Source organism: Lissotriton helveticus, chromosome 5_1 (genome assembly GCF_964261635.1).
Source record: "Lissotriton helveticus chromosome 5_1, aLisHel1.1, whole genome shotgun sequence".
In the NCBI taxonomy this organism is placed as follows: domain Eukaryota; kingdom Metazoa; phylum Chordata; class Amphibia; order Caudata; family Salamandridae; genus Lissotriton; species Lissotriton helveticus.
The window spans coordinates 111,429,312-111,452,719 of NC_136065.1; the positions used below are offsets into that span (position 1 = coordinate 111,429,312).

At 44.7% G+C, this 23,408-nt stretch overlaps 1 protein-coding gene across 1 annotated transcript in view; it reads right to left on the reverse strand.

Annotated features, from left to right (window-relative positions):
* NEK6 (NIMA related kinase 6) overlaps positions 1-23,408 on the reverse strand; it is a 663,914-nt gene that overhangs the window by 130,439 nt on the left and 510,067 nt on the right. The window contains exon 8 of the mRNA XM_078641833.1: positions 13,701-13,808. Coding sequence (XP_078497959.1) covers positions 13,701-13,808 — 108 coding nt within the window. The remainder of the gene's footprint in view (positions 1-13,700; positions 13,809-23,408) is intronic.

Genomic DNA, 23,408 nt, shown 5'->3' on the forward strand with positions numbered 1-23,408 from the left:
GCAATCGCATCTAAGGGGTGAGCGATGAGTGAGGGCAATGAGTCTGATGGTGCAAGCCACCTTTTGTAACGTCACTTCCTGTCGTGACGTCAGAGTCCCCTCCCACTTCTTTTTTTAAGACTTGTGCCCTGGGTAGGATCCCTCTTCCTTTCAAGTGTACTAACACCTCTTCATTGCTAGATCACCCCCTTTCACACTAGGGCACACACATCATCAATGGAACATTGTGGTTTAGTTATCTGAAGGATGTTATGCAGCGCTTCAGCCATGCACTGCCAAATTCATACATATTTAGTGATGGCTGAATTGACTGGTGGCAAATGCAAATACAATAATTGATGGACAGAATGCAGAACAATGTCATACATTCACCCCAGTACAGAGATCTGGGCCTAAATCCATCATTTTTTTACACTCCACACCACCCCAGTTCAGACATGGCCATCAGTGTACCTGCTTGTTTCTGAGAAGTGCCGGCCCTCTCCAATTAAAAGTATGGCATTCATCTTGAAAAGTGCCGGTACTCTCCTCCTCAAAATAAAAAAGTGCCAGTACTCAGTACCGGACAGTAGCGACCCATTTAAAAGACTGAGCAGTACATAATACACAAAACCACCCAGATTATTTGTTAACTCCAATAATGCAAACAATCCTCTGTTTGTGTGTGGAAGCATGTCTTTTTAAAAAAAAAAAAAACACCAAGTTGATTGAAGTTTTGAATACAACAGAAAATACACAGTGCAATGTCCGGATGAGTCGATAGTAAATTTCGAGGAGGGAAACAGCCATGACAATAAAAGAAAATAATATCCATCTATAGGTGGCGTAACATATAACCGGAAGGAACTTTTTGACATTTTAAAGTAAAGCTGTGTGGCTGCATGAAATCAGACTGTCCGCAAGAGATTGCACTGCTGCTGCAGTTTTCTCACCCTGTATATTTTAAGGGGGTGTCTGTTTCCTGCGATGCGGGCTGTGGCAGTGACGCGGGACCCTCAAAGTCCATCCGTCTGCGTGAGATGTCCCGCATCTCGGTATGGCTCGGAGCGAGGCACTCGCCTGCGCCCCGCGCGCCGCGCATAGGCAAATCTCCCCTTCTTCTTTCATTACCCCGGCATGTACTGTCACTTAATTCTTATGTATGCAATCCCTCATGACAAATCTGAGCTGCTGCCCGGTAATCCCTTTGATGCTCATTCTGTTCCCGGCCCTAATTACGGCTCCCTTCCCTGACATCGAGGCCGCCACGCCGCCAGAGCCCCGACATTACACCCGTCAGGCTGCTTGTGCCACTGCCTCGTGCCCTTTCGTGCCAGTCAGATGGCGAAAAACGGGAGAGAGGACGGGGAGTGGGATGCATATATTTGCATGAGCCCCGGCGCTCTCTTCATAGGTCAGTGGGATCAGACATCACAGGCCAGGGTGGTTGCTAGGGCAACAGGCCTGCATCCCCTACACATTTTCAGACTAGGCTGTATAAAACAGGGGAAAAAAGTCAATTCTCAGTTGCATCAGAAGAACTGCTGGGCAAATGGAAAAGGTGCCCAGCTTACAGTCTAACGAGGTTTGTGGCATTCGTGTGATACAGGCAGACCATATAAGGAATAATAATAATGTAACCATAGTCATAGTAGTTTCGCAGTTTTTCGTCTGCTCTTATTGTAATCCAGGCACAACGCAGGCCGAGCCCGTTTCTGCATCAGGGCCTCAATACAAAGGAATGAAATTACAGCGCCGATTTACATGCAGCGCCAGTTTGGTGCCACAGTTTGCGCTCATTAATGAACGCAGCAGTCAACTAGGATAAAATCACTTACACGACGAGCACGTGCTCTGGCCCCGCCCTCGGTCCTCTGATCTTAACGCGGTTTGAAGTGCAGTTTGTTAGCAAGATGCAGATTGGAGCTTGAAAGAGGACACGCGTCAAAGAGAAGCCGGTTCAGAAGGTTTGCTTCAGAGTGCCCTCAACACACAAGACACAACATCCAGGGCACACGTCCAAAAAAAAGAAGTTGGGGGACTAACCTAGTTAGGCAGTATGCAAGTGACATCACAGCGCACAACATCACGGCGCATGACATCACGGCGCATGACATCACAGGAATTGACATCATAGAAAGTGGCATCACAAAGCCACAACTTTACAGAAAGTGGGATCACAAGAAGTGACATCGGCTCTAAAGCCCTCACATATATGTTTAGCAGGTCTATCTGTGTACGTTTGAGCGCGTTGCAAGCATAATCAGACCCTCCAGGATTTCGCGATTTCACGATTTGCAAAAAAAAAATCGCAAAATCGGCAGTTTTGTAAAAATGCCGCGATTTTAACAAAACTGCAGCGAAATTTCGAAAATGTGGTGAGACGTTTGCCCTGACAGAATTAATTAGTGTCCAACATGTTGTGAAATATTGCTGTCACTACCACAGAATGCGCCGGATTATGCCACCTGATTTGCCTTTGTTTTTTGCATAATTTGACTGACTAGAAACTCGGCAGGTGTGGAAAAAGCGTGCTCAAGTAAACAGTGGCACTGTAATATCGACAAGATGTAATGCCGCAGGTGAGGAGAAAAATCTTTAACAAAAGTGGCAGACCTTGTGTTTGTGGTTCATAAAGCTGTTAATCACAGCGGACGCTTTATGCAAGATGATGTTACTGAATAAATGCTGAGCTCCAGACATTTCCTTTCATGCTTTGGTATATATAAACATTTCTGGGGGGCTAAATCTTCCAGCAATAGATATAATTGATATGCAGGGGCTCTATGAAGGGGCGAAAAAACAATTAAGCCGTGTTAACACGTTAATGACCTCTGAAAGACCTGTGAAGTACTTGGTGCGGCTGCAATAATACCCAGGAAGCTGCGTCAGCCCGGGCTGCACACATGAAGGAAGGCGGGGGAGGGGAGGGGCGGGGAAGGGGTGTGAAATTGGTGTTTGGGGGAGGGAGGGGGGGGGGGGGGTTGCTAGGGTCTGAATCCCTTTGAGCCCTGAATGCTTTTTGGCCCCTGGACGGCGCAAATAAATGGTGTGCAATATGCCTCCCCTTTTAAAATGTGTCATTGCATTATGTTCCCAGGGTATGACAGTGCCGCGGTGCTCTCTGTGTCTCAATGTCCCACCTGAAACATTAGCACAACCTATGAGTGTGCCAGGCTGCTTCTCGCTCCCCTTTCCCAGAGAGCATAAACATAGTACGACTGCTGGCACTTGCTGTAGTATGTCCTCAAGTTTCCTGAAAACAAGTAAAATTGATCCCCTGGATAAAATAAAGCCAATCAGGATTTATTTAATCCTGCTACATTCCTGGTAGCGAAGTTGAGAATAATAGCAGATGGTCTGCCCTGGGCTACACCCTTCGAACTGGCAATGGGTTACATACCTGAACAGCAGTGCCATCGTTATTATTGACTGAATCAACAGGTAATGGTTAAGGGTTATTCAGCTTACCAGCAAAATTAGCTACATCTTTCACAAGAAGTAATTGACAGCCTGTCAACCCCAAGGTATTGCATCACTCTAGATAGCCAGATGGCACCTGCAGAGCATACCTGCTGACAGTAGGTATGTTGTAAGGGTATTCCCTGCAACTGTAATAGCCCTGATTACTTGTGGAATCTCACAGAGCAAACATTCAGATTGCTTGTACAAATAGCCCAAAAGATAGCACCTTTATCTTACTGAGAGAAAAAGGGGGTAAATTAATCCTCTCTGAGAGGTTATCAACAACACATGCCCTTTTAAAATGGATCACTACACAGTCCCCATAATCTTGCTTTTGCCCGTTGCCCACCCAAGGAAACCTTCTAGCCATAATGATTTCATTATGAAAAAAACTAAAATCTCATAATCTCCTGCTGAACCAATGAATGACTTTATTAATAAATTGTTAACATTCTTCACTCTATGCAGGTCGAGGAGGAGCTTCTTTTAAAACAACAATAAAAGGAGTTACTTGAGGTGTCAGTTGAAGAGCCATTTAGGGCTGCTCCAGAGTCAGAAAGACAGTACAGGAAGACTAGCAGAATCAGCTTGAGGGACAAATGTTACAGTATTAGTTTCCTTGGAAATACACCTATCTGAATCAAGGTGCTGTATGGTCCCTCAAGATTGGGGGGCATCAGTGGCACCCTCAATTTGTCAAATTGACGTTGGTAGATGATCAGAGGTGGGCAAGTCGAAATGGTACACTCTATTGCTTTTAGTCTACCATGAATGCGTCAAATAGTATCTTGAGTGCTAGGTATGTACAGTGTTTGTGATGTTGAAACTGACCTAACCTCCAAATTGACCTAACCTCCAAATTGACCTAACCTCCAAATTCACTACAGCAGTAGTGACATACACTGGACTGCCAACTGGATTGGGCAGCACTTTATCCTTACGGTGAACAGTACGCAAATGTTCTTTTTTTTACTTTTCCCTGGGTGTGAACTGAGAAAAATCAGTCAAAGGTTTCACAGCATTAACATGATCTGAATCATTAGTTACAAGTTCATGTGAAATACAAGGTTTAACTCTCCTCCATCAGGAGGACCCAGATGTCTTTAATCAAATCAGGTTACTTGATTTAGTACTGGGGCCGGTGACTTCTGATGGTGGTAGAGTCTGCTTATCTTCCAGCAAAACCTGTTTGGTGACACCTAGGCTTCCCTCAACATTACTGATCTCTTGGTTGAGCGCCCCCATAGCATTAGTTAAAAAAAATGAAAAAGTGGCTGCCTGAGGAAGAGGTTTCCTGCCTCTTGGATCCGGATCAGCGGTGCCCTGATAGGGGTGCATACATGGGCAATAGAACATCCCAGGGAGAAATACAGCACCCTCCCACAAGGTTAGGACTGGAGCTGTGCTTCTGTAGAGCTGCAGACACTTTAAGCATGCCTATTCCAAGTGCAATACTCTGCTAAAACAGTTTCCATTGATTTAAGGCTGAAAATGAATTATTATGAGTAAAATAAAGGGCCGCAAAATGCAGCTAAATTTCCATATTTGTGCCGCTAAATTTCCATATTTGTTCCGCTAAATTTGCTAATCCATGCCGCTATATCCTGGGGGGTCTGCATAATAGCAGAGTGAGCTATGGAAGATGATATGTGACTTCTACACCTTGCAATCCCCCCGTTTTATGTAACACATCCTGTACATTCATTTACAAACTTATATAATGTATTGTACATGCAATATGCGTGTGTTGATGTAAAGCACTTTGACACCCTGCATTGGAATGAGTAGGGCTATACAAGAAAAAATAGTGGTACTTATATTATTTCAACACCTCCTCAGGTGTAGCAAGCTCTATATAAATGCAGTTTGCTGTGTGTAAATACTGGGAAAGAGCAACACATTTGATATTCTTACAGTGCATGCATAGCTCATAACCAGGGAGTAAACAAAGTGAAAACAAAGCGAAAAGCTGCCTTTCTTAAGTATGTGTGAAGTGCTAACCTTCGTTTCCTCTCCGCTTCATTTGCATCTAGGCATGAGGCTACTGACTGGTCCCAGCCAAGAGACTCACAAAAGTCGGCCCAGCAGGAGTCTTAAATAAGAAAGCCCCATTCCCGCCTGCACGTTGTTGCAGATGGAAAGCAGACAAAGTGCATATTTTTCAGTGGGGCCCATCTTCTTGGTAGGGTGAACGGCGATCACCCTGTGAAAATAGTGGGTGGACGCCGACCACCCGCGTGTACCCCCGACTTGTGCCCTGACAACATCTTAAATACTCTTGAGTTATTACACTTTTTCGAAAGGCAATACTCCGCTTGGATAACAAAACAAAAACAACCGGCCCCTGTGCTTCGGGGTATAGAGCCTTCTAAACCTGGAACTGCACAGGGAGCAACGTAAATCAGCAGGGGTAATGTACAGGTGTGTTACAGCTCAAACCCCAGCACCAAACAGAGCAACACCCTGGACACGCCTACTATGACAAGTACATGTGTGTTACAGCCCAAAGCCCAGCACCAAACAGAGAAACACCCTGGACACGCCTACTGTGACAAGTATAGGTGTGTTACAGCCCAAACCCCAGCACCAAATAGAGCGATATCCTGGGCACGCCTACTGCCGGCGACAAGTACAGGTGTGTTATAGGCTTAGTGCCGGTGCCACAATGGATGTTTTGACTATTGTTTCGTTGATGGTAGTCCTGTCAAAGAAAATAGACTTGTATCTGGGATTGGAAGAGGGGACCGTTTATTTTACTGCAGTGCGCTTTCCATTATGTGGCACAGGATATAAGTTGGAGCTAGATGCCTTCCTCTATGAATATTTCGACTTACCGTAGGCACACAAAATCGTTCACCAGAAGGGTTTCCCTCACCCTTGTCCTGAGGAGGCCAAGATTGGTTTGGAGGCCGAAACGGTTCCGCGTAGACAGATCATGATAAGAGGAGTCTAATGAAATTTTTTGATTAAATCTGGATATTTATTTTACGCACAATCTTGAGAGTTAGGTTCTGGAGAAAATATAACCGATTGTGTTGATAAGACTACCTCGGAGTGTATTTCCTGTATGGAATAGGTGGACACTTTTTTATGAATTAGGTGAAAAGGAACTGATGATTTTTTGTTGATTAGTTGTGATTTGTAGAGGAATGTTGTACGTTTGTTTTTTTATGTAACTTGTATATAAATGTTGTATATGTGTGTGTATATATCTATATAGCGGTTTTGAAAACAGTTTAAAAAATCAAGATGAAGTGATTCCAGATTACAATAATTAAAGTATGTAAAATTGACTGACTATAGAGGAATTCATAGTCACCTTTTGAAGAGTATTGATATATATGGTTTCCTCCTTACCATTTTTTGAATTTACTACAGTTCAAACCCCAGCACCAAACAAACCAACATCCTGGACCCGGATGTATGACGTTACAACTCATACTTTCACAACGCATACCATTACAACTAAATTTTTACAACGCAAAAACTATTACAACGCATGTATTTACAACGCAGGTACCTTTACAACGCATACCATTACAACGTAAGTTTTGGTAAGTATATATTAATTTTTTTAATTTAAAATAATTAAAAATAATCTAATTTAATTTAATTTAATGTAATGTTATTTAATTTAATTTAATTTCATTTAATTGATTTAATTTAAATTTAATTTTATTTTATTTTTACCCTGTACCCCTGTACCCCAAAAACCCAAAACTGACCCTGAACCCTAAAAATACCCCTGTACCCCAAAAACCCAAAACTGACCCTGAACCCTAAAAATATCCCTTTACCCAAAAAAACAAAACTGACCCTGAACCCTAAAAATACCCCTTTACCCAAAAACCCCAAACTGACCCTGAACCCTAAAAATACCCCTTAACCCAAAAACCCAAAACTTACCCTGAACCCTAAAAATATCCTTTTACCCAAAAAACCCAAAACTGACCCTGAACCCTAAAAATACCCCTTTACCCAAAAACCCAAAACTGACCCTGAACCCTAAAAATACCCCTTTACCCAAAAACTGAAAACTGACCCTGAACCCTAAAAATACCCTTTTACCCAAAAACTGACCCTGAACCCTAAAAATACCCCTTTACCCAAAAACTGAAAACTGACCCTGAACCCTAAAAATACCCCTTTACCCAAAAACTGAAAACTGACCTTGAACCCTAAAAATACCCTTTTACCCAAAAACTGAAAACTGACCCTGAACCCTAAAAATACCCCTTTACCCAAAAACTGAAAACTGACCCTGAACCCTAAAAATACCCTTTTACCCAAAAACTGAAAACTGACCCTGAACCCTAAAAATACCCCTTAAAAAAACCCAAACATATAAAATTTAAAATATAATTATATACTTACCAATACTTACGTTGTAATGGTATGCGTTGTAAAGGTACCTGCGTTGTAAAAAAATGCGTTGTAAATACATGCGTTGTAATGGTTTTTGCGTAGTAAAAATTTAGTTGTAATGGTAGTGCGTTGTAAAAGTTGCGTTGTAAAGGTTGTTTCCCCCTGGACACACCTACTGCCAGTGACACAGCCCAAACCCGTGCACGAAACAGAGCGACATCCTGGACACGCCTACTGCCGGCAACAAGTATAGGTGTATTACAGCCCAAACCAAAGTGCCAAACAGAGCTACAGCCTAGAAAAGCCTACTGTGACAAGTACAGGTGTGTTACAGCCCAAACCCCAGCACCAAACAGACATCCTGGACATGCTTACTGTCGGCGAGAAGTATCGGTGTTACAGCTTGAACCACAGCAACAAAAAGAGCGACATCCTGGACACGCCTACTGCTGCCAAGTACCGTTGTGTTACAGCTTGAACACCTGCACGAAACAGAGTGACTTTCTGGACCCGCCTTCTGTCGGCGACAAATACAGGTGTGTTACAGCCCGAACCACTGCACGAAACAGAGTGATAGCCTGGACCTGCCTACTGCTAGCGATAAGTACAGGTATGTTACAGCCCAAACCCTAGCACCAAACAGAGCAACATCCTGGACACGCCTTCTGGCGGCAATAAGTACAGGTATGTTACAGCCCAAACCCCAACACCAAACAGAGCGACATCCTGGACATGCCTACTGCAGGCGACTAGTACGGTGTGTTACAGGTCGAACACCTGAACGAAACAGAGCGACTTCCTGGACTGGTCTACTGATGGTGACAAGTACAGGTGTGTTACAGCCAAAACCCCAGCACTAAATAGAGCAACATTCTGGACACGCCTACTGCCGGCGACAAGTACAGTGTGTTACAGGTCGAACCCCAGCATGAAATAGAGCGACATTCTGGACTGCCTACTGCTGGTGAGCGAGGGGACGGAGGAGTGGTCAAGAGACCTGGTTGTTCCTCCACGCTGGATGGACTCTTTAAGGACTACAAGTTTAACGAGCTTCCTTAACCAGACGAGTAGTGAAGTTTTTAGGTTCAGTTGGAAGAAAAGTTATAACTATACTCTACACAATTTAATAAGCTCCCTCGTAAAAATGATCCACGCACATCTCACTTTAGCAAACTAGATAGTGCGGCTTGACTAATGATCTATTTAGGAGTTTTGATTCGCTCTTGCAGACTTCTAAGTCGCTACGTTCTTAGCAGTGCCTTTTGCTGAATGAACTCCTGTATTTTACATTCATGACTGTCCAAATTCCACAGTAGAGATGGCACATTTGTCCATTCTCCACAAATCATTCTTAAAACTATATTCAACTTTTTAAGTATCAAGTCTATTCCCATCTCAGAGAAACAATTTCAAAGCAGCTCGTTTGTTGCTCTTCTGGAGGGTATATGGACAAAGTGGTCTTTTTCTAAAGAATTTTTATTGGTTTTAAACCTAACAAGTACCGGTTCTTTAAGTCACAAAGTACAGTACAAAGCAGGAAGTGTGCAAAAAAGTGTCATGGTACAGCATAAGCCATTGAACAGTTGGTGAGAGAAGACAAAAGGTGTGAGAGACTTACACTTCAGCAGAGTGTCATCATAACCATGAGCTAAAGATACAGAAATGTGCATCAGGCCATAAAGTGCAGCTCATCATCTGTTAGACCATTAGATATTACAGACAACATTGATATATCATGGATATGGGCATTAAACCAAGAATGTTGGGCGTTAGTCACAATGGTTTATCGTCTGATTTTGGACTCATTTTGAGCATAAGAGAGACTCATGCAGTAAACTCAGCTGTTTTTTTAGGCGGGATCTAAAAAGGGGAGATTTAAAGAGCTCACACTTCAATTTGGTAAATTCTGGTGCCTGAGGTGACCTTCCACCAGAGTGTGATAGCTCTTTTTACTAAAAAGAGAGGCAAGACTATGAGTCTGCATCTCATCTTGTCTGTCCTAGGCCTCGCCATAAGTCCTCGAAGACAGATCTTGGGTTCCAACAATCACCGTTTACCTGCCCAGTTTGCAATCAAGTCAGTTATTTTATTCCAGAAACTTTTAATGATCGGGCATTACCATACCATAATGAAGAATGTTGCTCAGGGTTAGAGAGTCTTCAGCATGCATCAGAGACAGTAGGGAATATGCTGTGCAATTTGGAGGGGATAAGGTAAGTGCAGAATCAATAGTCTAATTGTAAAACATTTATAAAGGCGTTTGCAGAACCTGTACCCACATATTTGAGAGAGCCTTCCCAATTAACTTCTGGGTGGACTTCCACCAGGTAATTCTCCCAACAAACTTTTAGAGTATTCAGGTCCTTGTTTTGGGTGGATCTAAAAGATTTGTAAATATTGGAAACCATATGGCAACCTTGGCCTCCTCACCTAAAATCTATCTGCTTGGTGCGTGCGGTCTGTTTCTGGTTCTTCATGAGTGGGGTCCCACAGACATCCAACTGCTCTTTTCCAGGTTGCACGTATTAAGAACTGGCCAGACTATATATAGTGTTCCTGCCTCAATTCACAAAAGACAAACAATTCCCAGAAGTATAAAACTGCTCCACATGTATGATATTTGCGGTATTCCATATGGTCAAGTTAGTCAGTTCTCTGAGCCTGCGTATCCTGGGATCCGCAACCGTTTCTCTGGAGTGTATACAGCATGGTGCTTGATTTTTTGAAGATATCTGTGCCAGCAATGTCTGACTCCTTCTAACAAGTGAGGTATTTCACTAGAGAGCCGCTGTCCCCGAAAAAAGGTTCAGCCACAGTGTTCCCTTCAACGGGAAGCCTATATACTTTGATTCAGGTGTTTGAGTTAATGTTAGCCACATCGCAACCCACTGGAGATGCAGCGCAAAATAGTAAATCTCAAAATCAGGAACATTGAGGGGTCTCCATCTATAGGAAAGTAACATTTAGATAGGGCCATCCTATGTTTACTGTTTCCCCTAAATCATATCTTCTTGTACTGGTTTAACAACTCAGAAAAAGTAATTTGTGACTACAACAGGGAGAGTGGAGAAATAATTCAGAAAACGGGGTAAAGGGATCATGTTAGCTATAGCTACCCTACCCCTGGGCGAAAGGGGCAATGTTTTCCAAAATATCTTGGATGTTCTGGCAGTAGACAAAATCCAATCTAAGATCCCTGAGATTATATCAGGATGTTTCTCATAAATGTTGACCGCTAAGTATTTCATTTTGTGTGAAGCTAGTTCGAGACCACCCAAATCAATTCAAACAAGCACCTGTGCCCCCTGGGCCTATAAGAGTAATATACATGTTTTAGTCTTGATTAACTTTAGCCCTGAAACCCTACCAAATTCTTTGAGTGCCTGCAAGGTTATTGGGATGGCTATACGAACATCCTGAAGGTATAGTAGAACATCTTCTGCATATGATGTGGTAAAGTGAGTATGTCCTTGCAGCATAGCTGTTTTCGTGTCCGCACTAGTGCAGACAGGGAAACCGATATTTACTCTTGGTTGGGAGGAGAAACTTCAGATTTCCCGCCAAGCAGAAGCAAACACGTCCACTCCTAGCAGGCGGGAGCCTGAACAATTCTCATAGCTGCAGGCAGCAGACTTTTCATCTGTTTTCCTGCCCTCACTGGAGCTGGCAGGGAAACAGACAAAAATAATTGCTTCCAACCACTGGGAGCAGCATTTATAGCTGCTCCCGCCCATAGCCTCCAACCATAGTGTGGTAAAGTAAAGTAAAGTCCACATTTGTAAAGCGCACAATCACCCGTAAGGGTCTCTAGGCGCTGGGGGCCGACGGGAAGATTAAGCGAGCTATTGCCCAGAGTCACATGGTGCTGGGCTAACCTGCCGCCGGAGCCGGGGATCGAACCGTGGTCCCCAGATTCCAGTGTCAGTCGCCCTGGCCGCGGCGCCACACCTCTCCCATGGTACCATGGCATCCACCCTTTGTTGGCCAGGCCTCAGGGAATTGGGTATCAAGGGCAGAAATTGGCCCGGGAAGGGGGCGCGCAGCTCCCCTGCTACTTTGGACATTAGCCCGGGTCCCAGGGGATTGGGTCCCCGGGGGCCGATATTGGAACGCGGACAGGGGCTGTGTGCCCCCTTCCTCGGGGCAAAATCAGCCTGAGGAGGGGGGCTGTGTGTCCCACTCCATTTTTTGCAATATGGCTGGGCCCCAGGGGATGGGGCCCTTAGGGCCAAAATCAGCCCAGGGAAGGGGGCACTTGCCCACCTCCCCACAAAATGTGTCAGGCCCCAGGGGATGGGGTTCCTGGGGCCGAAATTGGCCCAGGGAAGAGGGGCAGTGTGCCCTCTCTCCCCATTGAATGTGGTGCCGGACCCCAAGGGAATGGGGTCCCTGGGGAGAGTGGGCCGCATGCCTCCACCCGAAATATGATGCCAGGCCCAGGGGGATGGCTTACCCGGGGTCAAATGCAGCCCAGGGAGGGGGCCCATGGGTTGGCTGCTTTTGGGGAGTTGCCAACAGGGTCTGGCTACAAGCCACGTCTTGTGACCTACCCACCACTGTTCATGGGTGGGTTGGTTCCATGCAGTTAGTTGGCAACAGGGCAGTGGCAGCATGGGGTTGGCTGCATGCTGGAGGGGGGCATTGGGGGGCTGGCCGGGTTATGTCACGAATCTATAACTAGTGCCTTATAGTAACTTTGACTCACACCCTTGCCATGCCTTGCTAATTACCCCACATATTACATCAGTCATGGCATCTTTCACATAATTGATATCTTGCAATATTTGCAATAAAATTATTGATAAGAAAACTGTGCATGTTGGGGGGGCTTGTTTTAGTCCTCTTAGGGAACGAGATATAGTTTCTTACCATAACTAAAACTGCTGTATTTCCATGGTTTTATGTGTGTAAAATTTTAACCTAACTATAACGTCTCTGTAATCTTTGGTTATTTCAGTGAATTTCTACCATTTTTTTAATCCTATTTCCCAACTATAATGTCCCTGTAACCTTTGTTTTTTTCCGATGAATATACATACACACACATAAAAAATATACATATAAGACAAACATTTGAAATAAAAAAATAAAAAGATTATTCTTTAAATAAGTAATACAGTAGGGGTTGTTTACAATACTAATAAAAGGGAGCCCTGGTTCCAATGGAAGCTAATTTCAATGGACATGTTCATAATTACTAGCACTGTTGTAGCAGGGATGCATTACAAAGGAGCATTAGGCAAGTTAGGAAATGATTATAGAAGAAGCTGTATTTTTCTTTCAAACAGTATGTGCCAAAGGTAGCAAAAAGAAGGAAAGAATTATGGGCTTAGCATTCAATGGCGTGGGACACCAAACATGGAGATGAGAGTGCAATGGAGTTTTAGCATCACTCTAGGTCATCTATACTAAAAGTAAGAAAAACTAATTCCAAAATTGTTTTCAGGCTTTCAGTCAGTGCCTCAATAGAATAATGTAATCAGAACATGCTGGAAAAAGGTCCAGCCACCCTTCCTTATTTGTAATTCAGTGTCCTGTTTGGAAACCCCAACTTTCTGGTAGTGGGACGAGGTAGAGTGGACATTTTTCTACATGAACCTAAATGAGCCAGTCCTAAACAGGTAGGTGAGTTTTCACCAATTCCATTCATTTTGCAACATTTAGTACCCCAGAGTTTCTGAAAAGGAAGAGGGTATTTTCGAATCAAAGTATTTTATGGAGAAAAAGAAACAGGGTATGTTGATTGTAAGACGATGTGTTGATACTGAAATACTTCTTAGGTACTTTCTAAGACATAAATCTCATTACCAGCAAACCTTCGGTTCCATCACAATTGCAAATGATGACTGACGCAAGGTTGGGTGCAGTTTTTGAAAGGGGTCGGCTCTTACCCAAGGAATGTGCTGCAGTGGTTTTCGAACTAAAAAATCGGCCCAGTCCAAGATCTCCGAGCTTCACGACTCCGGTGGCGGTAATGAACACATTTGCGGGCTTTATGTCTGCAAAACATCAAAACACAGGGTGTGGTTACTGTAGAGTACGGTTACAACAAGCTTTAAAACACTCCAGTATTTTTGTAGTTCCAGATGCCCAAGGTTGTGCTCAAGAAAGATATACATGTATTACAGGGAAATTAAGATACTGAGGGCACTTTTTGAAATATTAGAATTGGGCAGTGACTTAAGTCAGTTTTTGGGCTCCCACTTAACCGCTTCAGCGCGGCGCGAATTTTCGCGCTGTGCTGAAGATTCGAAAAACGGGTGTGGTCATGACGGAACGGTTCCGTCATCAGCACAGCTCAACCGACGCTGATGACGGAACCGTTCCGTCATAAGCATCGAAGGGGTTAAGAGTTGCATGAATGTAATATTGCAAGGAAGTGAATGGCAAACCGTGAATGTGCTGTGTTACCTGTTTTAATGTCCTCTTTTCATACTACATGATCTAATCCCTCTAGTCTGTTTTCTATCTTCTCTCATACCTTTCCTGATCCTCTTTTTACTCCTTTATTTATCAACGTAATGCACCTTACCGGCGTCAATTCTCACCACACTCTGAAGAAATGTAGCCTTCAGAAGCCTGTCGCGTATAACGAATACATATTTATTACCCTATTCGATAGGTGGATAAAACGGTACCAAAATATGAAGAAACGATGACCAAATAACGACTATGGCCATAATACATTGGGAAATAAAACTCAGAGCTATCTAAAATCTGCAACAGTCATGTACTGGATGAACTATTAAATACTCACCTACTAGGTTCACAAAGTAATGGGAGACCAGAAAGAGATGAAAAACTGCTAAAGCTGAAGGACTCACCTTCTAGTCATGGGTGTAGTTGTGCATGGCCTGCAGCCACAGCCCATCTTACAGGATTCAATGTGTACTTTCAAGGGGCTGCTCAGTGAGATGTCTACAAGCGGATCTAGGGCATCAGCTTAGGCAGCCATCTAATGCGGGGTCAAAAGTCCAGAAATCTGCCCTTTTTAAGTCTATGGACAGCTCCCAAGCTTGTAAAATGCTATTTTCTGTGAGGTGCTGAAAATCCTCGGATTGTTGCTGGGCGGCACAGACTTCACATCATTCAAACAGGTACCGAGAATTATGCTGCATGAATACTTACCTGCTTGCAAACAGGCAGCGAGGCACTCATCTCATGGGCTTGTTACTGAGCAAGAAATGCATGGGGAGTTGCCTTGAAACAAAAATTGATACACTGATCGTATGATTAAATACGATGCCTACAATCCCCACAAAAGTACCTGGACATGAGAGCCTAGACTACCGAAACCTGAAATGAAAATGGTATGTTAAACAGCACTTATATCGCACACAGCTACTCCAGGGAGTGTCCCGGCACGTGCCCTGCAGGTGGTTAGACGTGAAACAGAGAAACTAAAAAAGTAGGGTCTTCAGTGTCTTTCTAAAAGCCCAGGGTCACTCAGAGCCTGCAACTCCACTGGGAGTTGGTTCCAGGCTACCGCCCCCATCCATGAGAGGGCGCTGCCACCAGTCCTCTGCTTGTGAAACCTGGGTCGCATGCCATAAGCTTGGTGGAGGAACGTATCTCCCTAGCCGGAGCATAGAAGCTGAATCTTGCTCTCAGATAGGCCGGACCATGGCCATAGATGGCGGAGTAAACAAATACCAGAGATTTAAACTTCACCCTCTCTTTCACCGGCAACCAGTGGAAGCCATGAAGGTGCTGCCTTACGCTTACCTTCTTAGGGAGGTTCAATAGTAGTCTGGCCGCTGCATTCTGAATAACCTGAATTTTATTTAAGAGGTTGCCAAGGCAGACCAACATACAACGTGTTGGCATAATCAATGCAGGATGTGATCAAGGCTTGGGTGACAGTTTTCCTTGCAGTAATGGGGAGCAGCGGTAAGATTTTTTTCAGTACCTTCAAGATACCAAAACATATTTCCGATAGTTTTTTAATCTGATGGCCAAAGCATAGTTATCATCGAAACCGATCACCAAGTTCTTAGTAGGACCCCCATAGGGTGAAGGCAGGGGAGACTCATCAGGCCAAAAAGAGCGCCAAAACTGTGGGGGGAAGTTATAAAAAAGGAGGACCTCTATCTTGTCCTCGTTACATTTCAATTGGGCTCGTGATAGCCACTGAAAGATTCCCGTCAGGCAGGTTTTTGCATAGATAAAGCTCGTCTCACTTTTGTTCAAGGAGAAAAGGAGCCGAGTATCATCCGCGTAAGAGATGTCTTTGGCTCCAAGTTTATCCGCTAGGTGAATGAGGGGAGACACAGAGATGTTAAACAGTAGGGGGCTCAAAACAGCACCCTGAGGAACTCCCATAATCAGATTCTAGGGGGCAAACGGCGGGATCCAGATTTGCTGTGTTCTATCATCCAGATAGGATTTAAGCCAGTTCCAGGCTGACCCTACCACACCGATTTCCCGAATGTGAGCCAGGAGCAGGGCATGCAGGACCGCATTGAACGCAGCCGATGGGTCCAAAAGGATCACGACTGCCCTGCCCCCTGAATCTAAGGTTTCACGTATAGCCTCAGATATTTCAACCAGCGCTGATTCCGTACTGTGTAAGGATCTAAAACCGGATTGGGCCAGATGAAGAAGTTCATGCCATTCCATAAAGCCAGATAGCCGATTGTTGACCTGTTTTTCCAGGACCTTGGCCACTGCTGGAAGAAGGGAAATGGGGCGTGAGTTAGGAGGAAGAGCAGGATCCAGTGAGGGTCCAATCATGACCTGTTTCCAGGCAGAAGGTACCCTGGCTGAGGATAGGGATAAACCACGCGTTTAATAACCTCAGTTGCACCTGCCAATAGTTTAGTCGGGCAGGGATCAATAGGTGAGCCGTATTTAAGATTTTTTAAGACTACCAGGGAGTCACTCAAGGATATTGCTTCAAATACCTCTAGTTTAGCCTGAGGGGTAGGAATCTTGACAATAGGAGAGTCCATCACCAATAGCTGGCCATCACAGGCACCAAAATTGGCTTGGCTGGCACGAACCTTGTTGAGAAAGAAACTTGAAAGTTCATTGCACCATTCCTGCGACAGCGCATGGACACATCTCAGCTTTGGGGGGAGAGAAAGTCTTTAACAATTGCAAAAATGTCTATGCCATTATTGCCAAAATGGGTCAATACGCTCCTCAGAGTAGAGGATTTTAGCTTTGAAAATGGAAGCATAGTATTTCTTTCGAGCTCTTTTAAAGGTCTCTCTATCCTCTGGTCTATACTTCTGTCTCCATTTGCATTCTAGCTTCTTGCACGGTTGTCTCTCCAATTTTAGGAGGCCGGAAAACCAAAGCTTCGTGGGGGAGTACCTATTGCGCCTAAGTTGGACTGAGGGGATGAGTTGATCGACTACTTTGTTGATCCAGCTACTATAGCTCCCAAGTGCATCCTCGATATCTCCTGACAGCAAGGGAATGGACTTGGCTAATGCTATACTAAATTCCCCAGGGTCGATCTTATTAACAGCTTTCCGCTGATGCCTGTAGACCATACTAGCCTGCATCAGCTTATTCTGGATTTGCCAGATGCATTTAATCAGGAAATGGTCTGACCAAATCACCGGCAAGGGGTCCTCCACAAAATGTAATACACCATCCTTGGCTTGGATCTCATGCTTTCTTCCATACCATACCCACCAGGTCGGTGGAATCATCTTTACTCCCGGTGTCATGAGATGTACTATTGGGGTCACCTGTCTTGCTGGCGCCTTATTTAAATATACCTGCTGACACAGCTCCTCGTGCATTACCAGATACATTTCCAAAATATGCTAAAACACTAATATCTGCTTCTGAATGGAAAACAGCAAAGAAAACCAGACTAACATTACCTGATGCCAGCACCACGTTTCAATGGGGAAGGAGCGATAACGCACATGAATGGAGCCAAAAATAAAATCCTGGGGATGAGAAGGACGGAAGCAGAGCCACCAGCCCACCTTCTTCATAGAAAGTAAGGAACTTCAGCACCATCCTTGATGCAAAGTTGTCTCTTATTGACCTCTAGTCCACACCATGAATAAAGGGGTCAAAAATTTGAATAAATATAGCTTTCTTCACATTGGATAATTGCTGGAGCTCATCGCAGCGATGGACTGGACACCATGACTACTCAATACAATGCTATCCATACAAGGCTACCTACGAAACAAGTTGAGCTTTCAAAGGTTGCAAGGCCAAGAAGCCCAAACAACATCAAACTTGCACTAGGAAAGCTCTATTTACTCTCCTGTACAAAGTCCAAAACCTTCAGTGGCTAAAATGTTAATGTTATGTTATGTTAATAGTTTATTAAAGCGCAACAGCTGCCCCAGCGAAGAGGCGTCCCGGCGCTAAATGACTAATGGAGTGGAGTGGATGTGGCAGGCCAGAAGAGCAAAGCTTCAAGGACAGGAGAACAGATAGGTTTTTACAGCTTTGCGAAAGGCAAGCAGGTTCTCGATGCCCCGAATGGCAACCGGAAGAGAATTCCAAAGCCTAGGTCCCATCACCCGAAAAGAGCGTCCACCCATACGGCAGAGCCTGCTTTTAGGGATGGTTGCAAGATGTTGACCAAGGGAGCGCAAATTACGTTGTGGAACGTAAAAAGTCAGGAGAGGGCGTAAGATGGCCGGGCTCTGAAGTTTAAGAATTTTGAAAGCCAGACATAGCGTCTTAAACTTGATGCGGGATTCCATGGGGAGCCAATGCAGTTTTTTAATCGTAGCTCTGGCAGAGCATCTTCGGGGAAGGCCTACCAGGGTCCTAGCAGCCGAGTTCTGGACTCTCTGAAAGCGGGCTACTTCTGTTTTGTTGGCACCTAACAGAAGGACACTGGCATAGTCTAAGCGTGACAGAATGATGGCCTGAACCACAAGCTGACGCATGGACGGTTCAAAGAACCCCAAGATTGGACGAAGGCTCCTTAGTAGACCCACACAAGTCGCTGCCACTTTCTTTGTGTGGGTCTGGAGACTCAGAGAGGGATCCATCCAGACACCCAAGTTTTTTACTGAGCTCTTGGGAGCGGGCATCAGACCTAAGGAGGGAGGCCACCAGTGTATGTTCCACAGGGTCGTATTCTTCCCCAACAGCAGAATCTCCGTTTTACCGGCATTCAAATGCCCAGAACACTTGTACTACCTAGACCCCTCTTTAAAAGCCTGTGAGGGAGCTTTGCCCAATGGGACCTTTGTCAATGACTGCACACTGCATCACTCAACAGGACTATATATGCAGCTCCCTGGGAGTCCAGTCCCTGACACTAACAGCCTGATTCATCAAGCTGATTTGCGCTCGCAAAGGGCCAGATTCTGAGAATCTGTCCCTTTGCGAGTGCGATTTTTGCATTTGGTATTCATCGTCCCAAATGCAAAAATCACTATTAGCGAAATCGCATATTTGCGAGGAATTGGATTTGAGGAATCTCTAATAGAGATTCCTTAAATGCAATTCATCAACCAAATAGAAATAGCGAAATCGCAATATTTGGTCTCAATTTACCACCAGGTCTGACTTGGTGGTAAATTGCGTAAATAGTGTAAAATGCACTTTAGTGCATTTTTTTCTTTTGCATGTTACACACACACATGTCCTTTGGACATGTGTGTGCGCAACACCTGTTTAAATGTGCATTTTAGGGGTGCTACAGGGTGTCCTTTGGACACCCCTGGCACCCTTAAAATCGCTATCTGATTTGCGAGTAGCAAATTGCTACTCGCAAATAAGGGATACTCCCCATTCATTCCTATGGGCCTTTTGGCCCATAGGAATGAATGGGGAGTTATTCCTTTTTTTGCGAGTAGCAAATTGCTACTCGCAAATAGAGAACATGTAGGAATTGCTATTTATTTAGCAATTCCTACATGAATACCGTTTTGCGAGTCCTCAATAGCGAATCGCTATGATTCGCTATTAGGGGCTCGCAAAACGGCCCCTTGATGAATCAGGCTGTAAGATGTCAGAATGTCCAAGCGTAGAAATAGTTTTGAGAAGAATTGTTCAAATAATACAGATTGAGTCATAGGATTAGTCCTCAATGTCATACCCGACGAGGAGCTGTTTGGCTTCCAGCTCAGCCCTGTGACCTGTCAGCTTTGCACCTTTAAAGGCTGAATACAAACAAATCCTCTCCTCTCACTCATACTTAAAGAGTCTGTCACGTCACAAGGAATCATGTAGAAAGAGAGGACAGATCACCTATTTTGTTGAATGCTATGAACCCAAACCTACGCCGAGCTATACAAAGTGTGGTAGAGAAAATAACTAAAATTGCAAACTTTTGAAAAGAGCCTACAACTATTTTCTACAAAAGAAAGGGGTTGCAATTGAAGAACATCAGAAAACATATAACCCCGCTTATCAGTGTAAGGCCCCACCTGAATGACCTCAAATTACATACTTTTTGTTTTTTAACTATGGCCACTATTAGTTTTTTTAGCTAAGAATATCCTAAATTATAACTTGTGCCTTTGTTTGGATGTTTTTATGTCGTACTGGTTGTGCTTTTTTTTTGCACAGTAGTTTGAATTCACAGGTAAGTTGGTGTGATAAAGGGAGTAGCACCATTGAAGGGGTTGCTGAGCATGCATGTGTAGTGCCATTGAAGGGGTTGCTGAGCATGCATGTGTAGTGCCATTGAAGGGGTTGCTGAGCATGCATGTGTAGTGCCATTGAAGGGGTTGCAGAACATGCATGTGTTGTGCCATTGAAAGGGGTTGCGGAGCATGCACACTTAGTGCCATTGAAAGGGGTTGCTGAACATGCACACGTAGGGGCATTGAAGGGGTTGCTGAGCATGCACACGTAGTGCCATTGAAAGGGGTTGCTGAACATTCACACGTAGGGGCATTGAAGGGGTTGCTGAGCATGCACACGTAGTGCCATTGAAAGGGGTTGCTGAACATGCACACATAGGGGCATTGAAGGGGTTGCTGAGCATGCACGTGTAGTGCCATTGAAAGGGGTTGCTGAGCATGAACGCGTAGGGGCATTGAAGGGGTTTGCTGAGCATGCACGCGCAGTGCCATTGAAAGGGGTTGCGGAGCATGCACACTTAGTGCCATTGAAAGGGGTTGCTGAACATGCACACGTAGCGGCATTGAAGGGGTTGCTGAGCATGCACACGTAGTGCCATTGAAAGGGGTTGCTGAACATGCACACGTAGGGGCATTGAAGGGGTTGCTGAGCATGCACGCGTAGTGCCATTGAAAGGGGTTGCTGAGCATGAACGCGTAGGGGCATTGAAGGGGTTTGCTGTGCATGCACGCGCAGTGCCATTGAAGGGGTTTGCTGAGCATGCACGCGCAGTAGATTTCTGCTAATAAAAGGAGTATTCAGAGTATTTTAAGTTACCTGAAGGTCTTGGGATTCAAAACAAAGTCCACAGGGAGCAAGTGAGGACAATGACAACAGTTGGTTTTCTTTTTAGGCAGTTTACTTCAGTATCATCTGGACAGAGTTAATAAATATGCAGGGATTTAGGACACACCACAGTGCCTCCATAGATTAATTACTACACTCCACCCAACAATTTATAAATAGGATCTTGACTCCAGCGGGTCTCAGAGAGGTCCTCTGAAGGTGGATGTGATAGGTTGAAGAACATCCAAGCATCTGTGACGAGGCAGTTTTTTGGAGAGACCGCTGAGTGACCGTCTATATAAGATATTTTCGAAAGAAAGGAAGCATTATATCACGAATCTTGAGGATAGGTCCTGGGGAGGGCTTACAGCTGGAAGTGGATATTCTGTGCATATATGTCTGGCTCACATTGTTAACGCTCCCATTTTGAAGAGAGAGGGCCATGTCGCAGCTCAGGGCCACCATTACTTTGGTCCACGCAAAAAGCCTCCTCTTGTCCTGCCAAGGACTTTGTAACCACTGTTGAACATAGTTTCAGCTAAATTAGTTTTATTAGCTATAATAGTTCCTTTTCTGGCTCTTTGTGCACCTTAAAGAGAGGACGGCTGGACATCGTAGTGTTTGGTTGTGTGCAATCTACTGCATAATAATGAAACTTTTGGCGCATAGCTACTCCAACAGAAGTGTCCCAGCGCTAGTCGGTGAAAACTCCCGGGAAAGATCACAGAAGGCCTAAGGAAGAGCACAGCCTATTTTTTTTTTTTTTAAAACACAGATTTTTAAGTTCCTTCATAACATAGGTTCTGTTTTTTATTGCTGCAGATAGTTCATCAAGATGGTGACCAAGTTCAGGACTGAGCCACGAACAGTTATACGGGTATGCCCAGACACGAGTCCTGTGCACACCTGGCCACTAAAACTAATTAATAAATAATCCTGTATTTGTAAAGCGCACAGCTACCCATAGGTTTCCGTCGGGAAGATTAAGCGAGCTATTGCCCAGAGTCAGATGGTGCTGGGCAGATCCCTGCCATCGAGTGCCGGGGATCGAACCGTGATCCCCAGCGTCCGGCATGCGCCACACCTCTTCCACTATACCTGGCTGACAGGCCCTAACTAGGTTGAAACCAGTCCTAGGTTTCTTCAGATCTGGTTCAGGAGGGCCTGGCCTGGCAGTTCAGGCTGGGCTTTTCCCACTGGAGCAGGGTCGAGACTGATTTGCCTCTGGCTGGGTCCAAACTGAGGTGGTAAAATCAGGATGCAATGGGATGCTGCCCGAGTAAGTACCAGTGGCTGAGATTAATTCAAACATGCCATCCATCACTTTTTCGTATACTTGCAAGTAGTAAAACAGTGCTCTGCCCACCCAGGACCTTGTACTTGCCGAATGCCATCGATTCCTCTTGCTGTGGCTATTTCTATGTTGCATAGTGTCCAGGAACCGGACTCTGACACCTGTAAAGGTTTGACCCCATCCACCACAAATCCTAACATCAAAGTCCACGAGCAAGGGCCTCGCGCACCGCGTCTCATTAGAGAGCAGCTCTCAAGCTTGCAGAAATATTGACCTGAATGTGCCACTACCTGGGGATGCGGCTCCAGTGTTTGGGTTCCGCCACCAGCACGATTACCGGTGTAATAGGTAATATGCAATGCAGTCCAGAGGCATGCACGAGACGGCAGGCCCGTCCCTTTAAATGGGATTCAGGCAGAAGGCTTCCCAAACCCATCCTAATCAGGGACATGGTACCCTGCGCCTGCCTCTTATTATTTCGTGAATACTCAGAAGTCACTTAAGCAGCACATGTCCCTATGCATGACCGGCTGCCTGTTTTGCACATTAACAGTGACAGCTTTAATGCTGCATCTGATTCTATTGTAACTCTGCAACCTGCACTCCTAAGTAAGTTTGGCTTCCATTTCGAGAACGACGACCATTCCTCACTGGTAAAAACCAGGATTAATAGTCAATCTCTTTTAATAACGGGAATCGAGCAGTCTGCTCAGAAAAAGGTCTCTTCATTAAACTACAAAGAGTGGGTTCAGATATAGCACATTTCTTTGTAAAAAAGTGTCCGGAGGCAGCTACTAATCTGATGGTCTAAGGACCCTTCTAAAAGACAGCAACCAGGAAGCACGAATGCACGCCTGTTCAGTAACGCACACGCTTGTGCATAATAAGGTTACATGATGGCACACGCTTATGCATAATAAACTTACATGAAGGCACACGCTTGTGCATAATCAAC